Source organism: Aptenodytes forsteri, unplaced genomic scaffold, assembly GCF_000699145.1.
Source record: "Aptenodytes forsteri isolate BGI_AS27 unplaced genomic scaffold, ASM69914v1 Scaffold640, whole genome shotgun sequence".
Taxonomy (NCBI): Eukaryota; Metazoa; Chordata; class Aves; order Sphenisciformes; family Spheniscidae; genus Aptenodytes; species Aptenodytes forsteri.
The window spans coordinates 357,362-377,591 of record NW_008794887.1 but is presented as its reverse complement, the minus strand read 5'-3'; the positions used below and the strand labels follow the sequence as shown (position 1 = coordinate 377,591).

The following is a 20,230-nucleotide window of genomic DNA, read 5'->3' as shown; positions in this document are numbered from 1 at the left end:
TACCCCCCGGGGGCGGCCGCGGGGCCCGGAGCTGCCTCCTCCAAGGGCAGGGAGGAAGGCAGCCCTTCTCCTCCCAGAGATATGGACTATTTGCATTTTAAATGACTTGGAGCACGCCCCTAACGCACGGTATCGGACTGGAAAGTTTTTCCCCAGGTCCCCAAAAAAAAAAAAAAAAAAAATTAAAAAAAAAAAATGTATTTGCTTTCGTTCAGATCCAGCAGAAAGGCACGGTGATTATCCTGGTTGGTTTGTTTTGAATAACACGAAGGTTTCTGGTCTCATCTGGCATGTCTGTTTTTCCATCTATTATTATCCTATCCATCTACCAGCACATCTCCAGCCTCTTCCTGTATAATCTCTCCCTCGGTGTCTTGATGCACGCTCCTGTCTCCAGCTGCGAATGTGTCCTGCTCTGCCTCTGCCCGCCTGTCAGGCGCAGGTCTCTGGGTCTGTAGGTTGGGCTTTCTTTTGCTTTTCGTACGTTTGGTGTATCCATGCTCACGGCTTTAGTAAGAAGTCGCTTACAACCAGGTAACTAAAGGGGAGTTAAAATGAGGAAGTGAAGCTCGCCGGGGATTTATCTTCATTCAGAGGCGATGCTTGGGTGTCTCCTGTCAGCAGGCAGCCTCTCCAGGGTGCCTCCGAGTGACCCGGCAGGACGAGGGTCTCTCTGGAAGGGCACTTCTTTCTGTTTTAATTTTGCTGATGTAAGTCCTCCATTCTTCCCGTTATTTATCAAACCACATGCTAGAGAATAGGTTTCTTCATCGCTCTCTTTTTTGGAGGGAGATAAAGGGCACTGGCATCCTTATGCCCACTCCCAAGATTAGTATAAACACTTTTGTTTGCTGGCAAGAACAGCTGCAAATGTGCAATGCTTTTATTCTTTTAGGGTGCCTGTTTCTAGCCCTGCACAGGTACGGAGACGGGATGTGTTTGCTGCGGCAGCGGGGGAAGCGGGCACGTAGCGTTGTTTTGGTAGAGTTGGAACATGTTAGAAAAGTCTCAGAGAGGGCACCGCTTGTGCGTCTGGGAAACACAACTGTCTGTTTAGGTCTTGTAAGAGTCCTTCAGGATATAATAATTCATAAGGAGTGTAGCAGTGTGTAGCGGATGTTCTTCAACCCTCTTTTTAAAGCCTGCTCATAAACCTAGTAGTAGTGTGGTGTTTTGGTAGGCTTTTATTTCTTAAATAGAAACAAACCACTGTAGGGGATCATCTGGGTCATCTAGTCTCATTCCGTGCAATCACACACTGGGTTTGGTATCTCTTTGTACTGCTTGAATGTCTGCAAAACCAAAGTTACCTTCTGAAATGATTGTACAGTTAAATAAAGAACCCTGTATTTTTTTTTAAGCTTGTATTATAGCTACACATTAGGGCTGATTCTTAAAAATACCAGTTCCGTTTCTGTGACAATGGTTAGAAATCTTATCTTTCCAGTAAAAAATCAAAAATGTTAACAAAAACATCTGACTGGAAATGAAGACTCTAATAAGATAGTTAAGAACATTTACGAATCATATTTTCAACTCTGCCTTACTTATGTTCTGCGTTGTTCCTTGTTTTCTTCCTTGTTTTCTTCCTTTTTGAAGCAGTGGGCACAGAAGCTCGCACTGGCTGCAGCTGAGTGCTTGCTTTTGGCCCTAAGCCCACTGCTAAAGATGGACCCAAGGCAGGCTCCTCTGTCATTGCTTTCATGTAGTTTCTATTTTCTTATGTGTATGCCTTGGCTCATCTTGCACTCAGCTCTTTCGGTTTAACTCTACAATTGCATTCGTTTTTCTGGCTGATGTGGAATAATAGGCATTAGAGAGATGGAGAGAACCTATTGCGGGTCGTGCCTGGTCCATCCCCCAGGGAACGTCACAGGATTGCTTCCAGCAGGATATTTTCAGATGCTTTGTCCAACCTAGTTTCAAATGTCTCAAGTGACTGGGATTCCATTCCAACCACCAGCTCGCATTTGAAGGTGGAATAAGGAAGATATAATTTGTTCTTTCCTAGGAGACTCCTATACCCTTGTCTGAGATGCATAGCCTTACTTCTTACCACTGTCTTTACCAGCCTCTGTTGCTTTAAACCCACCTGTGTGGTGGCTAAGAGCCCTTTCAGGGTCAGAAACGCTCCCTTTGGGACTCAGAAAGACCATCCTTGGGCGGTTAGAGGGAGAAGATCGCCAAAGAAGGTGAACAGTCTTCAAGCAGCATTGCCCCATCAGAGAAGGGAGCTAATTTTAAGGAAGCGGGAGCTGCAGCTTGCAGAGGGAGACCCTGAGAGCATCAGTAGTGATGCGGAAGGCAACAGGGACGCATGGCGTAGCTGGATGAAAACAGCAGTTTTGTTGGGTTGTCAGCTGGAGACTTGTATTAACACGGAACCTGTTCCCAGGAGTAGTCATAAAAAGCCTGAATTCAGTGATCTTGGAAGCGTGCTGCGAAAGGCTGCCGCTGGATGTGACTTACAGACTTGAGGGCGTGCAGGGTAAATGGGAGTTTCGCTTGGTGTCTGTCTGAAGTCTCACTGAGATTATTTCCTTCACGATGCTGAGATTTTTATCTTAGTCCTAATTATGGTTAAGGTGCCTCACAGCCATCCATTTCATAATTTTATATTTAGATCACTTGAAAAGTTAAGGGGTAAGAAACCACTCCAGTTGTGTTTGCTAGACCAGAATTAGACACAGTTTATGAAGCACTCCATTCCCACTTAGGCCAGATTTTCATAGGAATTTTTTATACTGGGCATGAGCTTATTTGAAAACTTGAATAAATGTGTAACACTGGACCTCTTGCAAAAGGCTGTCTGCTGCTGCTGGATATTGAAACTAGAAAGGGAATAAAATGCTCTGGAGATGTAGCTTTTGGTTTTGTCACCCATCTCTGACCGATAACAGCTCTGGCAAACTTTTATATACACCTGAGAAATTAAACAGTCGATTTAAAGATGGTCTAATGAACTCTCTTTGCTTTTTTTCCAGCTTGCTATGGAATTGTCCAGGTTCCTACCGGACCCTGGTTCTGTCGGAAATGTGAATCTCAAGAGAGAGCCGCCAGGGTGGTGAGTACGAAGCACACTTGTACTTACACTAAATAGGTTCGTTCGATGCCCTTCGTGTCTCTGCTGGAAGCAGTGTGGTCCCCTGGCAAAAGCGGTAGAGCCTGGCATTTCAGCACTACTGTGATTGCAGTCCCAGCTCTGCCTGTAACCGGCTATATCTTGCTTATACAATAGAAATAATTGTATCAAAGAATTTTATACAATGCTATTAGCCATTTTGATGAAGATGCTGCCAGAGGTGCTTTTAAGCAAGTTATCAATGACAGGATTTTTGAGTCTAGGGACCTCAATCTTCTAAAAAAAATAACGGCATTCTTCTAAAAAGTGGTTTCCCTGCTGTTTTTTCTATTCAACTCCTCGGGAGGTTTTGGAGTGGGGGGAAGTTGGCATCACCTGAGATGCTGCTATACTGTCAGAGTTATCATACTGACTGACAGGATGGATTGTCATTCATATCTTGCGGCAACAGCCTCCTGCATAAAGTCTTCCGAGTTTGTAAAACAGCAGAGGAAATGACAGGAAGCTGGATCAGGGTTCAGTTTCTGTCTAAGTAGCAACTGAGCAGTACAGAACACTTTACAAATGTTCTTAACTAATTCTGGCATTTCCCGGTGAGGCAGGAAGGTGGAAACAATCAGGCCAGGGCTGCCTCTTAGGTCTGTCTGCGTGGCAAAGCTACTTGTTCAGTAAACTAGGCTGTGAGTTTATAGCACACCAGCTACTCTGCAGCAACTTCCCATGCGAGCCCTTATCAGATACGGCTCCACCAACCAACTGCTGAGGCGCCGGGGTGTAGATCTTTATTAACATGTTAGTTATGCCATGGATGCTGCTTTTGCCATACAGTAAATCCAAGATAGCTTCCCCGCTTCGCTCTCTTAAGGGTGGATTTAAATTAAACTTTGGCTTTCCTTAAATACAGAAGGCCTCACTCAGCACAAACAACATTTTTTAATGCCTGCGCTGCCTTCTGAACCGGTTTAGCTAAATCTTTCTAAAGTGCGCACCTAGCGAAGCTGATGTAGGTGACCTCTGAATCTGCGGATCTGTTTAGGCCTGAGCAAATAGCATGCTCCATCTCAGCTGGGCTCTCTGCTTGGTGCAGTACAAAAGTTTAATCTGTTTCACAGATGGGCGAAGAACTTGGCAGAGATGAGCGAATGAGGGAATTAGGTATCTGTACCATGCTTTCTACATTGCATTAACTCATTCCTCATTGGAAGTGGGAGTGTAAACAAGACCAGACTTTCAGACCTGAGCTCTTTTCCCATTGTAAGATGCTGCTTTTATGTGCGCTGCAGTAAAGAAGATCAAATGTGTCTCTGAATGGTTTTACATCCTGCAGATAGTTTCATAGCAAAGAAAGGAATTTGGATTTCATGGGCCTCCTTCCCCCCGCTCTCCCAACCGTGCAGGCAGAGAGAAGCTCTTCGGCGTTAGCTACGATTCGATGTAAGCTGTAGTAACACATGTACACACAAGTCCTCCTCACCTGTGCTCATTGCAAGGACTGTAACTCTTCACTTGCACATTATACACTTCAAACTGCCTCCAAGGTATCAAGAAAACAATACCCCCGCAGGTGGCTCCTTATTTAACTCGTCCGCGGTGAAATCTGTTAGACAATGCGTGGTGGGCTTCAGTCATGCCATTCAGTCCTGTGGCATTCAGCCCTGCTACTATAATAACTGATAATCTTCCTTCCGGCATTCAGCCCTGCTACTATAATAACTGAACAGTGATAATCTTCCTTCTTAAGCAGAGCTGGGGATGACTTCCTATCTAAATCCCTCACCTTTTCAGTTAAACACCAGCAGTCATAGCAACAGACACGCAGATGAGTAAATACTTAAAAAGAATCTAGTTCTTTGATGTAGAGAACAGCGTGATCGGAGTAAGGGAAGTGAGTCAGGTCTTACAAGATCTGTGCGTGGCTCTGTTACTAAAACACTTTGAATTTGTGCTGCGTGGTCCAGCGCGGCTGGAGGGTGTGGCTCTTCCACTGCCCCGGGGTTGCACTGCGCCTCTCCGTGCCTGGCCTTCTCCAGCTGTCGTAGGGGCGTTATCAGCCTGCAGACGCTGCCTTGAGGATCTTGAACGAGAGATGTTGCTATTTGAGCGCTAAATACACTGACAACAGCAGCAGGGTGAATTGATATTCGTATTTCTTTCATAATGACTGTGTGGCAAACTCCTTTGAAAAACAACAATGTTTTTCTTCCCACATCTGCCTTCACAGAAGAATCTTAAAGCAGTTTACAAGCTTTGTCCATAACAAACATGTTTATTGGCTAAATATTGATACTTTTGCTTTGAAAATGAGATACGGAGGCATGGAGAATATTGCACTCCTTAGTGAGATTTTTAAAACACAGGTCTCCTGATTTCTGTATCGCTCCTTTGGAGAGATGGACTCCATCCCCTCTTCAGCTTTGGAAAGAGAGCTCAGGAGCCCTAACTTCAGTCAGCAGGTGTAGTCGCTTGGTGGTAGATCCCGGAGTTAGAAGCCCCAGGGGGTCAGGAGCTCTAACCTTATCCATCACAACCTGGTTTAAATCAACCAAGCTCTGCTCTTTTCCCAGAGTTGAAATAAAAACCCCAGAGACTGCCTTGGCCTATGCAGGTTGAATAAAAGGAAGAGGTACCGCTAATCCCTGCTCATAACCCCTCCTCAGATGCTCAGGTCCCTAAAGGATGCTGTGGATGCTATTGTGCTTACAGTAAGCAAGTGAAAGCCCATCCACTTTGTAATCAAATTGTCTAGGAAGCCCGGTGAGCTGCAATGGCCAGAGGGCACTCATGTGAGGGATCATGTGAAGGCTTTAGCTGTCATTTCGAGGCAGGGCTATTAAAAGTCTTGTGTGGGGCCGATGGAGCTGTTAACCCCTCTTGTTACAATCAGAGCTTTGCTAATCGCATGGTGGGAGAGCCGCTTTGATCTGAGGGGTGGAGGGAAGAGCGGAGGGGCCTTTTCAATTGCAAATTTCTTATTACAGTGTCTCAGTTAACCCACTTCTTTTTCTGTCTTGGCTCTGCCAGGCTTTCCATAGTAATTGTGAGAGCAGCTCTCCAGCCCTCTGGCAGCCCGGACCTAACCAGGAGCAGTGAGAAACACCTCCTGTGGTCATCCATCCGTATTTCAAACTAAGTTGCTGGAGACGGGCTGCCGACGACGGCACTGGTCTTTGTCCCCTCATCTCTTATTTATACATTATCACAGGGATTTTGTGCTTGCCGAAGGTAGCCTGTTTGACAGCCCCGCACGCTTGACTCCCACGAAAGCACTGGAGGATCAGGCTGAGCCTCCCTGCTGCCCATAGCATTGCAGTCCTATTTATTGTGCCCATCTGTCCGGGAGGTAAAACTTCAGCAGAGGAAATCTTGAACTTGCTTGAGGAAAACCGCCTTTGTGGAAGGTCCTCGGGGACTACTCGGTGGCAGAGGCTTTTGCTCGCGGCCAGTTACTGCTCAATACATGGGGTTTTTTTTGGGGCGTGGAGCACCTGCCCCGTTACGTTCGCCAGAGCCGAGCAATCACAGCGAGGCGCAGGCAGGCGAGAGCGCCAGGTCCCGCACACTCATAGCGGCACAGCCCGCCATCTCGCTTTGACACCAGGCACCTCATTTCAAAAATTTCTGATGAAGCACATTTTTTCACAGAAAAACGTTTTTTGGGGTTTTTTTGTTTTGTTTTGTTTTTTTAACAAATCGGACGTTTCCACTAGGGAAGGAAAAGGGTTGCACCTTGCAGGTTTTCAGGCCTTTTTTTAAAGTCAAACAAAGCAAAAAGCACTTAGGAATTTTCCCTGAGTGATGCCATGAGAAGACAGCAACCGTTTTCGGGTGGCTCAGCCTGGGAGGAGCCCTCAGGGCCGGGAGCGTGTTCCCCCATGCGTGGCAACGTGCCCCGAAACCGCCCCACCTCCCCCCAATGCTTCAAAAGGGCATTATGGCCGGGGGAGAGCCCTCATGTAGTGATCAGCCGACGTGGAGGCCAATGTCGGCCAGGCAAGGCTGAAATTAGTGAGGGAGGAAAAACGAGTGCAGGGCCTGGCCGTCCGCTGTGAGGTGAGGAATGGCCCCAAGGGCCGTGGTGCTGAGTTTCCCCGGCTCTCGCCATCCCGCCTAGCTGAACCCTCCCCGTCCCCTCGCCGGGTGTGCGTGGCCTGTCCCCACCCTGGCCATGAGGGAGACCCTTCGGTGGGTTTGGGACCGCTGCTGGCCTTGGAGGCCTCCCTGCCCCGGGGGCCTGGCGTGAGGGGCCGTCTCCCGAGTGGAGGGGGCTCATCTCCAGCCGCGCCGTGGCTGCTGGCCGCCGGTGGAGGAGACGGCATGTCTGCCCCTCACGGTTTTCCCCAAAAGCAACCATTAGTGACTGGGCATGGAGAGGGGCGCAGAGTTGCTCCCGTCTCTCACAGCCTGTCATGGCGCCGGGCCTGCAGCCTCCCACCCAGCATGGCAGCGCTGAGGGAGCTTCCTCCACCCTCGCGGGTGGCAAGGACTCTCCGGTGCCGACGCTCCCCTCACACCCTCCCTGTCCCACCTCAGCCCTCCCCAGGGCTTGGTTTGGGGGGAAGCAGGCTGCCCACCCGCCAGTCCCAGCCATTGGGGCCGGGCTTGCCGTGGCCCCCCACATCCCGCCAGCAAAAATGTCACGACAGCCTCGCCCACCTCTCATGAGACTGGAAAAAATATCACAAGAGAAAGAGAGAAGGAAGGAAGGAAAGAGGTAAAGATAGATAATAACTTCTTTTTATTTGCCTTCTGCTCTCTGAGTCATGGTTTTCAGTTTTGCTCCCCAACCGCAAAGACTAAAACTTTTTTTTTAAAAAGCCCCGTGAAAGTCAAGGTTCGCTTGTAGCCCTGTGGCTCTTGGGCTGAGGCTTTAAATACGTCCCCATCAGACAGGATGATATCGAGCTGTGTCAGAGTATCTTTTTGCACCCAAACCACTCTCAGCCCTTCTTCCACTTCCTCTCTTTGAAAGCAGCCCCATCTTTCATAACCATGTTGTAAATGAATCATCTCTTTTCTGGCCCCGCGCTCCTGGGAGTTAGATTAAACTTGTTGTTTCTGCTTAATTTCAAGAGATGTGAACTGTGTCCCCACAAAGATGGAGCCCTGAAACGGACCGACAATGGAGGTGAGTACCTCTGCGCAGAGCCGGGTATGTCGTGCGGAGCCTCCGGGGACTCAGCAGCTGTCCCAGGCACAAAATAATTCATTTCTGAGCCTACGTCACCAGAAAGGGAAGGCTGGAGGCTCCGGAGGAATGAAAACACTTTGCCTTTTTTCTTACAAAACTTCGCTTTCTGAAGCCTCCACGGCGAGAAGACCTTTCCCTGGGGGGGAACCTGCCTGACCTCTGTCTGGCATCGAAGCACAGCCCCTGAAATGTGCAGTTTCTTGAGTTTAACCTCGCAGGAATCGGTGCACGATCTGGCATTGTTTACAGAAAAGTGGAAGTTGCAGAGTTATTTGCTGCACGCTTGCACAGCAGCAGTGTGATCCTCAGGTTAACAGAGCCTCAGCCTTGAGTCCCCATCTGAGAGCAGGGACCAGGATGCAGTAAAGATGTTTTTTTCTGCAGGACTTATCTGCTCATCGTTGATGCTTCTCAGCCTCTGGTGCTGTGAAGTACTGCCGAGTCTGATTTCAGTTGTCAGAGCTTGCAGCTATTGATGCTACTGGCTGTATAGATCAAACTTAATTTTTCTCAAAATCTTATTTTTCAGAAAGGCTTCTGTACCTGCCTGCCACTTACCTTAATTACACAAAGAGTTAAATTAGGCAAGGAGGTCTTTATTCTGATAGATCCCATATTTAGAGAAGAAGCGCTAAGTCCGGGATATTTTGTAGAAGCATCTGCTAGAGCTGGTCATAAGTGCCAAGAGCCTTAGTGCAATAGCACAAGTATCGTGTTGGGGGATTGCTTTATAATAACATAGCATCTTCTTCCAAACATGTTATTACATGGTTTGGTCAGGTCTGTGTAGACAGGCACAAGAAGTATTACAGCCATGGCACTGTACAGAATTATGTAGCCCAAGTACTTACAGTGCTGTATGATTCTGCAGTCATGGAGTTTGGTTCTGCCTGCCCGGGTGAATCCATCCTAATTCTAGCTAAATCCTCCCAGTGCAGTAGCCATACCGGTATCGATCAGCCCCCAAAGGCTCCTGACTTTCAAACTTTCTCAGTTCTGTCCTGACCAGATGGCATTTCAACTTACACATCTGATTTGGGAAGTGTCTTGGTGGATTTAGATTTTAATCTAACTTGGCTTGCTGAAAAAGAGCCTTCTTTAGCCATTGATAACAGCCAATAAAGGGAGCTTTGTTTCCAGTGGCATGGGACTGCACGTCAAACCTGTCCCATCAGCATCATTTACTGCTTGGATGCTTTTCCTGGGTTTGGTTAGGTCTTCAACTCCAGGTCTCAAGTCCTAAGGGGGTGCTTTTAAGAACGATGAGCGTTGTACATTTCTTTTCCCAAAGAAATCTCTGCTTTCTTATTTAATCTGGAGGTGGTATCCGTCTGTCTTTCACCCACAAGGGATTTGATTCCTAACCAAGTTACAACAAGCAGAATTTCAAATCTAACATCTAACTTAAGTTGGCTCTCTTCCTTCTCTCCCTCCCATGCTTGTCTGCAGCCCTGTCTGAGTTTAAGACTCTTCTGGGTTGCCCCATGTGAATCTCTGCTCTCTGTCTTGTTTGCTTCCCCAGGGTGGGCCCATGTCGTCTGTGCTCTGTACATCCCAGAGGTGCAGTTTGCCAACGTGCTCACCATGGAGCCAATTGTCCTGCAGTATGTACCCCACGACCGCTTCAACAAGGTAAGGCCATCTCTTTCTCCTGCTGCCCCAAGTGTACTTGCCCCGCCTTGGCTTTTTGGGGTCGTCTTATTCTGCCACATCTCCTGTCCAATTTATTTTAAATTCCAGGTACTCGGATTCCTTTAAAAATAACTAACAAAGTAAATCCCCATTCCTGCAAATAACTTTTTGGTCTTCCATTTCTCTCTTCCCCTACTCCCTGCATCTTGAACAATCTCCGCCTTGGAGTTGCATGTTGGTTACTCCACATTTTGATCTGACACAGTTGTTACTTGGGGAGAAAAAGAAGATGCGTGAGTTTTGTGCATGCCACTGAGAAATAACCCAGAGCTGTTGTCATAGGAGGGAGATGACTGGACACAGAGTTGTGAGTTCTTGAAGTGAACTCCTGGTGTTCACTCTTGTGTTCTCCTGGTGAACAGTGAGAGTGAAAGCACTGTCTGCCTCTTTGAGTTGAGCACTTTTCCTTTTTTTTTTTTGCAGACCTGCTACATTTGTGAAGAGCAGGGCAGGGAGAGCAAAGCAGCCTCTGGAGCATGCATGGCCTGTAACCGACACGGCTGCCGGCAAGCTTTCCATGTCACCTGGTGAGTTCCCCACAGCATCACCCCAAAAATAGCCCCAGCTATTGGTTTTGCTGCTATGGCTTTGAGGCCACACCAAATGGGTGGTGTGGGGAGTTGGGCTGATCAGCCTGGGTTTATTTTGTGCGAGGGGTATCTCGTCCTTGCTCAGTTTGTGAGGGGAACTTCCCCAGGAAGGCTGAGGTTTCACCAGTGAGCCTTCCCTGCTGAGAATGAGGGCTGGGGATTTCCCTAAGACTGTGTGGAATCCAAGAAGAGAAGAGATGAGTCACAACCCAGGAATGTTCCTTCTCCAGCAGAGCACATGCAGGAGTATCATCTAGATGATGTGATTTCAAGGGCTGATATCCTCATGTACCCTCGCAGCCTGAAAACAACATTGTCTATCAGCAGAACAGGGAGATTCCCAGCTTTACATGGATTCCTTGCTCATGATACATATTTTGTTGGGATTGTTACCGGTCTCCCATGCCTCCCTTAAGAAAAACAAAAATTGCAAGACAATCTGGTAGAAAAGTACTGACAATTTTGAAGATCTTAAAGTTCAGACTATTTTTAATTCATATTTTTCCCCCTCCTTGCATACCATTTGCCAAGCAGAACAGGAAACTCCAAGACCGTGCCTGAGTATCCTGAACTGTTCTTTGCCCTTTGATGGGATATGTGGTCTGGTTGTACAATTTGCTTTATCCTCCTCCTATTTGCATGTATTTCAGTGCCCAGATGGCTGGTCTCTTATGTGAAGAGGAAGTCCTAGAAGTCGACAACGTCAAATATTGTGGCTACTGCAAGTACCACTTCAATAAAATGGTGAGTTTCTTCATCCCTGCAATGGAGTTTTTTTGTCACATATAAGGCATCGTCTTCATCCTAGATTGTGTCTTTGCTCAGAGCAGTAAAAATGCCAAGAACACATAAACAAGGTCTGCAGCCTGCTTCCCTTTTCAGCCATTCAGTCAGAGTCACTTAGGAATAAAGATTAATTTATATTTTGCATTTCTATAGCATCTTAAAACCCATTTTCAAAACTAGGGGTTGAATTCTTCCCATCTGTTTTGGCTCCCCTGACCCACTTTGTATGGCTGAAAGATAAGTCCCAAGAAAGGAGAGCAGCCATGACGTTTGATGCTCCAGGGAGTTAGGGGTATAGCTCAGGCACCCTGGGCAGAAGGGTGTAACACAGAACAGCCAGAACTTCTGCCTGAGGACAGAGACAGCCCAGAAGAGACATGGAGTCATTCACTGTTTGAGGGATATTTGGGGCAAAGGACTTCCCCCTATTAATTACAGTACCGAGAGGAAAGAGAGGAACCCTTTTCCTGTTCTGCATAATTAGCAGACACCTGCTCTCCCCCCTCCAGCAAAAAGGAAACTTGATCCTCTCGCTACAGCTTTATGTCTCAGTGGCTCCTTTGTTGCTGGCCTTTCCCACTTTCCTTCCTGCTTATCAGTGCTGTCACATACAGTGACTGATGTCTTGAGCTTCCCCTCAAAGTCAAACTGGAGGACACCTTCCCTGCCCTTCAGGTACCCTCAGTATCTGACACAAGTGTAGCTCTGTATCAAGTTTACTGACGCTGAGATAGATAGCAGGACTTCTGCTAGTGCCTGGAGTCTGAGAACAGGGCATCCTTCCACACACCCCCCCACGCCCCACTCGAGACTGAAAGCTGGACACTGCTGTTCAGGAGGACTGGCTTGTCTAAGCAACATTGCTGCTACCATTTATCTTGTTGTTTACGGAATGGTCTCTTAGCAGCTGTGCCTGTCTTCTTACAAGTGTCAGCGTGCATGGGCCGCCAAGAACCAAAGATCTGGGGAGTTAGATCTACATGCTGTTTGTAAGCCTACTAATAGGGTATCCACTGTGGTCCTTGCGTTAGGAACCAGACTGGGCATCTGGTACAAATAGGATTTGGTCCTGCATGTGGTAGACAAGCCATTTACTGTAACATTGCTCACTGTAACAGTGAAAGCTGGACTCTATAACACTGTTTACTCTCTCTCTCTTTTTGCTCCTGTTCTCCACCTCCTCTCCCCTTCCCCACTTACCTCAGAAGACCTCACGTCACTCTGGAGGTAGCTCCTTCATTGCTGGAAGAAGGAGTCGATCCACATCCCCTGCTCAAGAGAAGCATGTATCCCACCACGAAAGACCAAAGAAGGTAAGAACTGCACAGAGTTTTTCAATCCAGAGAGGCAGAGTCATGTGGGGTGGAGGTGAGAAGGGGAAGAGTGTGCCAAGAGCACCGATGGCTCCTCAGGTGAGCCCTGACTGTAAAGAGTTTCACAGTCAGAGATCTGAATAGTGGCTGCGTTTTTAAACAAGCCTCTAGAAATGTGTATGCAAATAGAGCAGCGCAGCCACGGGGAATGCGAGGCGAAGTTTGCATGTTCAGATTATGCCAGAGGGGTCCTGGCAGAACATGCCTATGAAACGTGCAACTTTCCCCTTTCTGTCTTGTGGCAAGTCTGCTTTGAGGATGACGTTGTGCTATGATTTCCAGCTACTGAGTTGATCTGTGTGGAAGTAGTTTGAGCTGTGGTTTTAAATGCAGCAGCTCGAGAACAGAAAATTGGAGGTCGTTGTCCTCAGATCCCAGAGTCCAGGTTTTAAAGGACAAAAAGATACTGATTAGTAATCTGCATTGTGGCCAGCAGATTAATTGTAGGCAAGAACAATAATCAGTATAAACTAGGTGGTATTTTGTTAGTTAGATTAGGCAGTCACAGGGATTCCACCTGCCTCAAGTCTACCTGTGAAAATAGTTTGTCTTCGTTAAACAATTATTTAGAAGACGGTTGCATGCCAGATCTGACTGGTACGATAGTTATTTATTTAACTCTGCTGGTTAAGATGTACTTGTCAAAACTGCTGCAGTGGTACAGGACATGTTAACAGCACACCAAGGTTCATAATTAACCAACTGACTCACGTGACAAATGCTCGTATTTCAAGGAAAAGCAGCAGTGAACGTCTAAGGCAGAATACCAGCAGACTCCTGGGTTCTGACAGGGGTGCAGGTTCCAGCGTGGAAGGGTCTGTACCAAGAGAAATGAGGAGGCCAGAGGCTTGTGAGGTATTTGTTATTTATAACAGTAAATAGCCCTAAAACGTGGGAGGCGCATTTTTTTGAGGATTCAAGTTCTAAGGCAGGTGGCAGCAGAATAAGAAATCTTCCCTACCTCTTGATGCAGCTTTTGCAATATCAAGAATCCGCAACGTAGTACTGCTACCCTCCTTTGCACCCTGTCTATACACAGCAGTGGAGTAGGGTCTGAAGCAGAAATAACTTATACAGGGATACTGTCAGTATGGTCAGATAGTTTTTAATACTTTATGGGCCATATCCTGGTTTTTGTTAGCAGAAATCCAGAATTACTCTACCAAGCAACCTCTGGATATACTCCGCTATAGTCAAAAGCCAAATTTACCTTGTTGTATAAACACAGTTGGTGATACCCCTGCAAATCGCAGTGCGAATCTTTTAAGTCTTGCCATAGGTGTCTGGCTGTTTACCTCTTCTTGTTTGTTTTTGTCTGTTGCAGTAGGCACCCTCACAATGCGTAAATGATTTTGAATGGTAATGATAGTGACCCACATCCAGAAACAGCCCGATGACACTCCAGTGGGTTATGTGGCCTAAGTCTGATGGATCTCAGCCCAGTCTCCAGGGGACAAGGGCATCCAGGCTTTCAAAAGCAGTACGGCCATCAGTTAATACTGACTGACACCCTCCTGGCACGCCCAGCTGAGAGTCTATAAATTCTGTGGGCAGGAAAGCCATCTCCTTCTTTATTTACAGAGGTTATCCCGCAATATCCAGTTTGAAACGCTGCCCACCATGTCCATTACGTGTTTGGGAAGCTTGCCCAAACCGTACCTGATACATGAGCAAACAAGGCAAACCTCGCTTACAAAGTGGTGCCTACCCTGCCGCCGACACCAAGTCAGTAGACTTCCTACTGCCAACGAGGCTAAAGCGTATGGGGAGTATTTACTCCTCTTGTGTGTTCAGCTGCTGCGAGGAGGGGAGGAGGCGGGAGGGAGAAAGAGCATCTGTGCCATGGACGGGGAGCGAGCGCTTGGCACAAGGTGAACGGCTGTACTGGAACGTGCTATTTTTAGCCAACAAGCAGGCAGAGGGGGTGGGGGAGAGGGCAGGATCGGGGTGATTGACGGCAGCTTTGGAGAGCTCAGCTGTAATTATAACTGACAGACTGTGCAAGTCCAAGGCTGGGGACTGTACGAGGGTTTCTATATTTGCACAGCTTCTGGTGGCAGGGGTGGGAGCACAGTCACGTGCCTGGCAGGTAGGAGCAGGGGAGGTGCTTCTTCCCAGCTTTGGTTAGAAAGCAGGTCAGCGCCAGGGGGAGAGCGAAAACAGGAGTAATACGGATTTATTTATAGGCTTCTCAGTGGCGCTTGCCACTATTGTTAGCCTCTGGGTTCCTCAGAAACGTGCAGAGACTCCGTCTCGCTGCTGCCTCACCACTCTCCCCTCCTGATGGCTCATTGGGTTTGCGAGCAGCAGATCCGATGGAGGCCCCTTCCAGGGCCAGGATCGCTTGGCAGGGCCGCAGCGCAAGTGCAAAATCGTAACTCCTTCCACTTAGAGAGGGGGAGTCAGCACGGAAAGGGGGACGAGGTGTGCAAAGCAGCTGAGATGGACAGGGTAAGGAAGGCACTCTCGGCTTCCAGGGGTGTTGGGTAGTTTACAGGTCTGGGAGTGGTTATGAAGTGCAGGGAGGAAGGACTGGGTGCGAGGCGGTGTGGGAACAGAGACCTTTCGAAGGGGTACACAAAGAGGGGGTTGAACCATTAGTTCCCACATGGTTTTGGAGTACGTGACTAGCTGTGCATGATCTAATTGCACATGTTTCAGGGGAACTGGGCGTGCTGCTGTGCTGACCTGAAGTAGAACAGCTTTTTCTTGAGCCTGTCCAGCTGTGCGGCCGGCTGGTCCCGTCCTCCCGGAGCTGGAGGCGTTGCAGGGGAGCTGATCACTCAGCGGCAGACCAAAGTGTGTGTCTGAGTCCCTGGGCTGCAGGTGCTCATGGCTCTCCGCTCCAGAAGGAGCTCAAGTGCCTGACAGCTCCCTTCCAGTGCAGGGCTGTGGCTGTTTACTTAGGCTTTACGGAGGAAAACTCTGGCTGAGTTAATGACTAAGTGAGGGGCACAGGATTTAACCCAGTGGCTTCAGTAAGACAGCAAAGACTTGGGATTTGGACTCCTAAGCCCTGCTGTAAAACCGTTAAGCATTTGTGAAGAGTCTTGTTCTCTGCAGAACAAGGGACAATTGTGATGTGGGACTGCAAGCCAGTGTTGGCATCCCCCGCCTCTTGCAGGCACAAATGATACCAGCCCAAGCATTTCCTTCTGTGCTGTCCTGAAAATGGGAAAGCTCCAGGCTTTGGGTTTTCCTCAGAACATACCAGGCCTTAGCAAAACCAGCCCCATTTATTTCTTTGGGGTTGGTATTGCAATGTGTGTGCTCTGCCCTGTGGGAGCCTTTGGAGGGTTTGTTGTTTAAAAAAAAGAAAGAAGAAAGAAAGAAAGAAAACAATAGCTAAATACCAAGAAAATGCTGGATGACGCACAGGGATTGAATGAAGTACAGATGTTCTGTCACCTATATTGTCTGCTTGAAACGCATAGAAAAAAATTACCATGCTCCGTGGAATGAAATTTGTCACACCAGGAGCAGACGGGAGGACATGCGCTACAACATTTTTAGGCATATACCCCATGGAGGGAGACACTTGTCCAGTGTTATTCTTAGTGAACACCTGGAACCCATAAGCAAAGTCAGGGGACTTTTAATCTGGATACGGGACATTGTTATGAGAGCAACGGTCCCTGCCCAGTGACACAGGAAAGAGAGGCAGGCACTTGGAGCAAATAAGCCCACCTGCGGTTGTTCCTCAGGTCTGGGTACGGAGCCAGTTGTCCACAATCATAATCCACCTTTAGCTCCTGAACTGCTTCCCTAGTCACGGCGGGGGGGACTTTATGGGGGTACAGGTCTCTGTCCTGACCCCCTTATCCCTTTAGCACCAGCCAGAGCGGTGCACGAGCCCCTGGTCCCACGGGGTCTGAGCAGATGCACGGCAGAGCCTGCCTCCCCGCTGCTATTGCCTCTCTGTCTAGACCTGATGCCAGTGGAGGAAACGAGCCAAGGATCTGGCCTGGCAGATTTAGCACACTGGAGAAGTTGTACTGGGCTGAAATCTAAACCCAGTGGGTCTGTGAGGGGTTTTGTGTTTGCATTTGAGTTGGTGACGGAGATCGGCCTCTTGGAGTTTTGTGTCCACACAGGCACCAAAGGGCAAAGTGGACATTTTTTTCAAGTGGGATGCAGGTGGCTGCTTGCAAGACCAGCACAGGTTTTTTGGGAAGGAGTACTGAATCTAAATCTACTCTGATCTAGCTATAGAAGCCTTGTTTTATAGCATCCTTGACCGGCTTTCTGTGACCTCTTGTTATGTGGGTGTTTAACTGCCCCCAGCAAATCCTTCCATTAGCAGGGGGTGCAGCAATAATTTGAGAGCACACAAAGCCCAGCAAGGGCTGGCCGTGCGGCCTTTTGTAAAAACTCTCATGCACTCAGAGCATGTCTCAAGGCAAACCCTCGAAATCCCCAGCACGGCCCCGGTGCAAGCGAGGTTGGAGGCAGGGGCTTAGTGTCCCTCTGCCCTGTGCTGCCTTCCTCCTCGCTGCGGCTGCCATGGCTGCAGCCCAGAGCCAGGCCTCCTCCTCCGGGTGAGGGAGTTCAGAGAGCCTGGGAAAGAGGGAGGGAGCAGCAGAGCCCGCTTGGCTCTTCCCAGCTCTTCCCTCCCTCCTTCCCCTGCCCAATCTACTTTTAATGATCCAGTTGCTGGTGTCCAGCAGATTAGAAGAGGGGGCTCAGGGAAGGGGAGACGGCAGTGGGGGGAGCAAGAGGAGCTGTGTACAACCCTTTTTGGCAGCGAGAGATCCTGTTTCGTTCCTCCTGTGCTGAGGAGCTCGAAGGGAGATTGTGTCGCCGGCACGCCCCCGATGCAGCCGCGCTCCCCCCACCGCAGGCCTGGCCTGCTCCATGCCCACATGCCAAGCCCCAGCTGCTCAGTCCTGCATGGGGAGAGTTTGTTTTCCATGAAGTTTGTTGCTGGGAGCAGGTTCACATTCCCTGCAGACCACAGCTTGCCCAGCCAGCCAGTCTGCTGCAGGGAGCGCCGAGTGGCTGCAAGGTAGGGCTCGGCTTTTGCTTGGAAAGATGGGATGGGGGTGTTGAAAGGTTTCCTGCTCTCGCAGTGCATCCTCCCTCCCTCCTCCTCCTCCTCCTTTCCTGACTTCTGCTTCATGGCACAGCCAGGCAGGTCTCTGTGGGCAGGCTGGGCTGTTGGCAGTGCCTGTGTTGTCTGCGAAGTTTCCTGGAAGGAGGGTTTGGCGAGGAGAGTGCCTGTGTGCCAGGGAGATGAAGTGCTGGACACAGAAGAGCCAGGTGGGGAGAGGGCACTTGCGAGGCAGGGGAGAGTGCTGCTTCCCCCCTGTCCCCTTGCCCTCCCCTCCCTTTGCGCCCTGCGGCTCTTGCAGGAAGCATTTGGAGCCTGCCGGTTCCTGGAGAGAACCCACATGTTTAAAAGCCTCTGGTGCAAGCTGGGGAACACTCTGGGTTGTCTGAGGGCCTGTCAACGCAGGCAAGATAGCCAGGAGTGACTGAGTACCCTGACTGTCTCAGTGCCGTGGCCTCTGCAGGCAGCCGAAATAACCTTCCTACCAGTGCCCTGGTCTGGGGGCAGCCTGGCCCGTCTGCAAAATGTCTGTGGGGTAACGGAGTTAATTGTCCTGCCCATTTAACACAGGGCACTGCATTTCTCCAGTAATATTGAAGAAGGTGTCAGATCGTGTTGCCCTTCTGAGTACCCAAAGGTATTAGAGAGTAGCTGGAGGGTGGGAGATGGGTGCTACTGGGTGTGCAAAGGCAGTGGGCACCCCAGCTCTGCAAAGCTTTAGGGCTGCTGGCTGCAGTCAGGAGAGCTCCTGGGTACCCGGTCCTGTGGGTTTCTGCTCTGCCAGAGCAGGAGGGGCACAGAGAGCCTGGAGAGGAGGGGGTGTGGGAGAGGGAGAAGTGCTTGGTAAGCGTGATGGAGGAGCAAGGTGTGCCTGTGGACATGGCCTGGGGCTGCGTGCAGGGACACCCAGCAGAAGTGCCGTTGAGCTCCGCTGCGGTGGTTCTGGTTTCAATGCAGTCCTTTGAGCAGAGCACGAAGACTGGTCTCTGTGGGACAGATTTTCTAAATAGTTTTGAGTGCAGTTGCTCAGCACATGTAGTTGGGGCCAGACCTTCAAAAGAGCTCAACACCCAGCGTTTAGCTTTTTGGAAAACCTGACCATTTATTCAAGCATCTAAATGGGAGCTGAGGCATTCCAGAAATCTGGTCCCTATTGTGCAGGCTGGGTTCTTGCTGAATATGTACATATGTACGCACTCCTACATATAACCAGGGGACTGCTCAATTAGCTGTTGTAGACTCTGCGCTGCAGACAGCGAAGGGAGATTTTTCAGAAAGGAGACAGCCAGGATTTTGAAGCTGGAGGATGTGAGTTTGGTGGTTGCCATCACAATGAAACTGTGGGAGGTATATGGTTCACTGTGGTGACAGTCAGGGCATTTCTGCTTTTCCCCATGCGTGTGCTCGTGTGTATGTAGGTGTGTAGGTTCATTGTCATTAGCCAAAATGGCTTGGCTCTGCCTTGTCTCATCTTGACCACGATACGTGAACTTAAATCATTACAGTGCTATCTCACTGGCATTTGCAGCATTGTATCTTATTCCCTCCTGTTGCAACTTCACGACTGAAATGCATTTGGGATTCGGGGTCTGAAAATGAGAGAATAAGCTTTATGGTATTCAGAAAGTTTAAGGACCAGGGCTTGTGCAGTTAGTTGGCAAAATGTATTGTAATGAGGTGTCTGGCTCCCGTTTTCCATTTCTGGCTTCCGTGAGTGGCACTGGCAGCATCTGCAAGTAGGTGAGTGTGTGTCCAGGTGGGGTGGGGAATCGCTGACTTTTCTTTCTGAATTTTTGAATGACTTTCTGTGAAATCTTAGCAAGTGCTCTCATCCCATGTGCCCTGGTTTCCCCATTTGTAAAATGAGATGTAGATATTAAAAACCTCTCTTCAGCTCATTGAAACTCTCTGCTGTGTGCTATTAAGTGAGTGCAAATTGTTACTACTACTGGAATAATGAACACTGATGTGCACATGGTCTGTGACAAGCTGCTTGACTAACTGGGCCACAGTTTCCCCATCTTCCTGTCCTAGAAGACCCATGAGACTTAGAGTTTATAGCATGAGAAGCCCCCACGTATTTAAAACATTATGAGATTTAGTAAAGATTTAATTTTGTCTTTCGGCACTTAGTCTGTAGAAATCACATTTTCAAGCTTTCCTTGTTCACTGCCAAAGCTGGAAATGTGTATTAAAGAAAGGGAAGAAAAGAAAACAGAGATTCTTGTAAAATACTGTAGCTCTAGGAACAGGGGCTTTAACAGATATGCCAAACGCCAGGAGTCTTGTGATAAAATGATAGATATTGGCAGCGTTGGTTGGGTACTCAGCAAGTGCAGTGAAGCTCTAGGCTGGATTTGCCTCCTTTTTTCACCAGCTCATCCCAGTGAAAGCTTCCATGGGGTCGTGGCAGGCTTACACTGGCAGGGTCACTGGTGGCTGCAGCATGGGTCTCCTTTTCGAGTGCAT

General features: G+C 48.7%; 1 protein-coding gene across 1 annotated transcript in view; it reads left to right on the top strand.

Annotated features, from left to right (window-relative positions):
- Nucleotides 1-20,230, top strand: part of MLLT6 (MLLT6, PHD finger domain containing) — a 67,293-nt gene that overhangs the window by 22,882 nt on the left and 24,181 nt on the right. Inside the window, exons 2-7 of the mRNA XM_009274871.2 lie at nucleotides 2,985-3,064; nucleotides 8,153-8,207; nucleotides 9,793-9,902; nucleotides 10,386-10,489; nucleotides 11,203-11,296; nucleotides 12,544-12,651. Of these exons, the coding sequence (XP_009273146.1) occupies nucleotides 2,985-3,064; nucleotides 8,153-8,207; nucleotides 9,793-9,902; nucleotides 10,386-10,489; nucleotides 11,203-11,296; nucleotides 12,544-12,651 (551 nt within the window). The remainder of the gene's footprint in view (nucleotides 1-2,984; nucleotides 3,065-8,152; nucleotides 8,208-9,792; nucleotides 9,903-10,385; nucleotides 10,490-11,202; nucleotides 11,297-12,543; nucleotides 12,652-20,230) is intronic.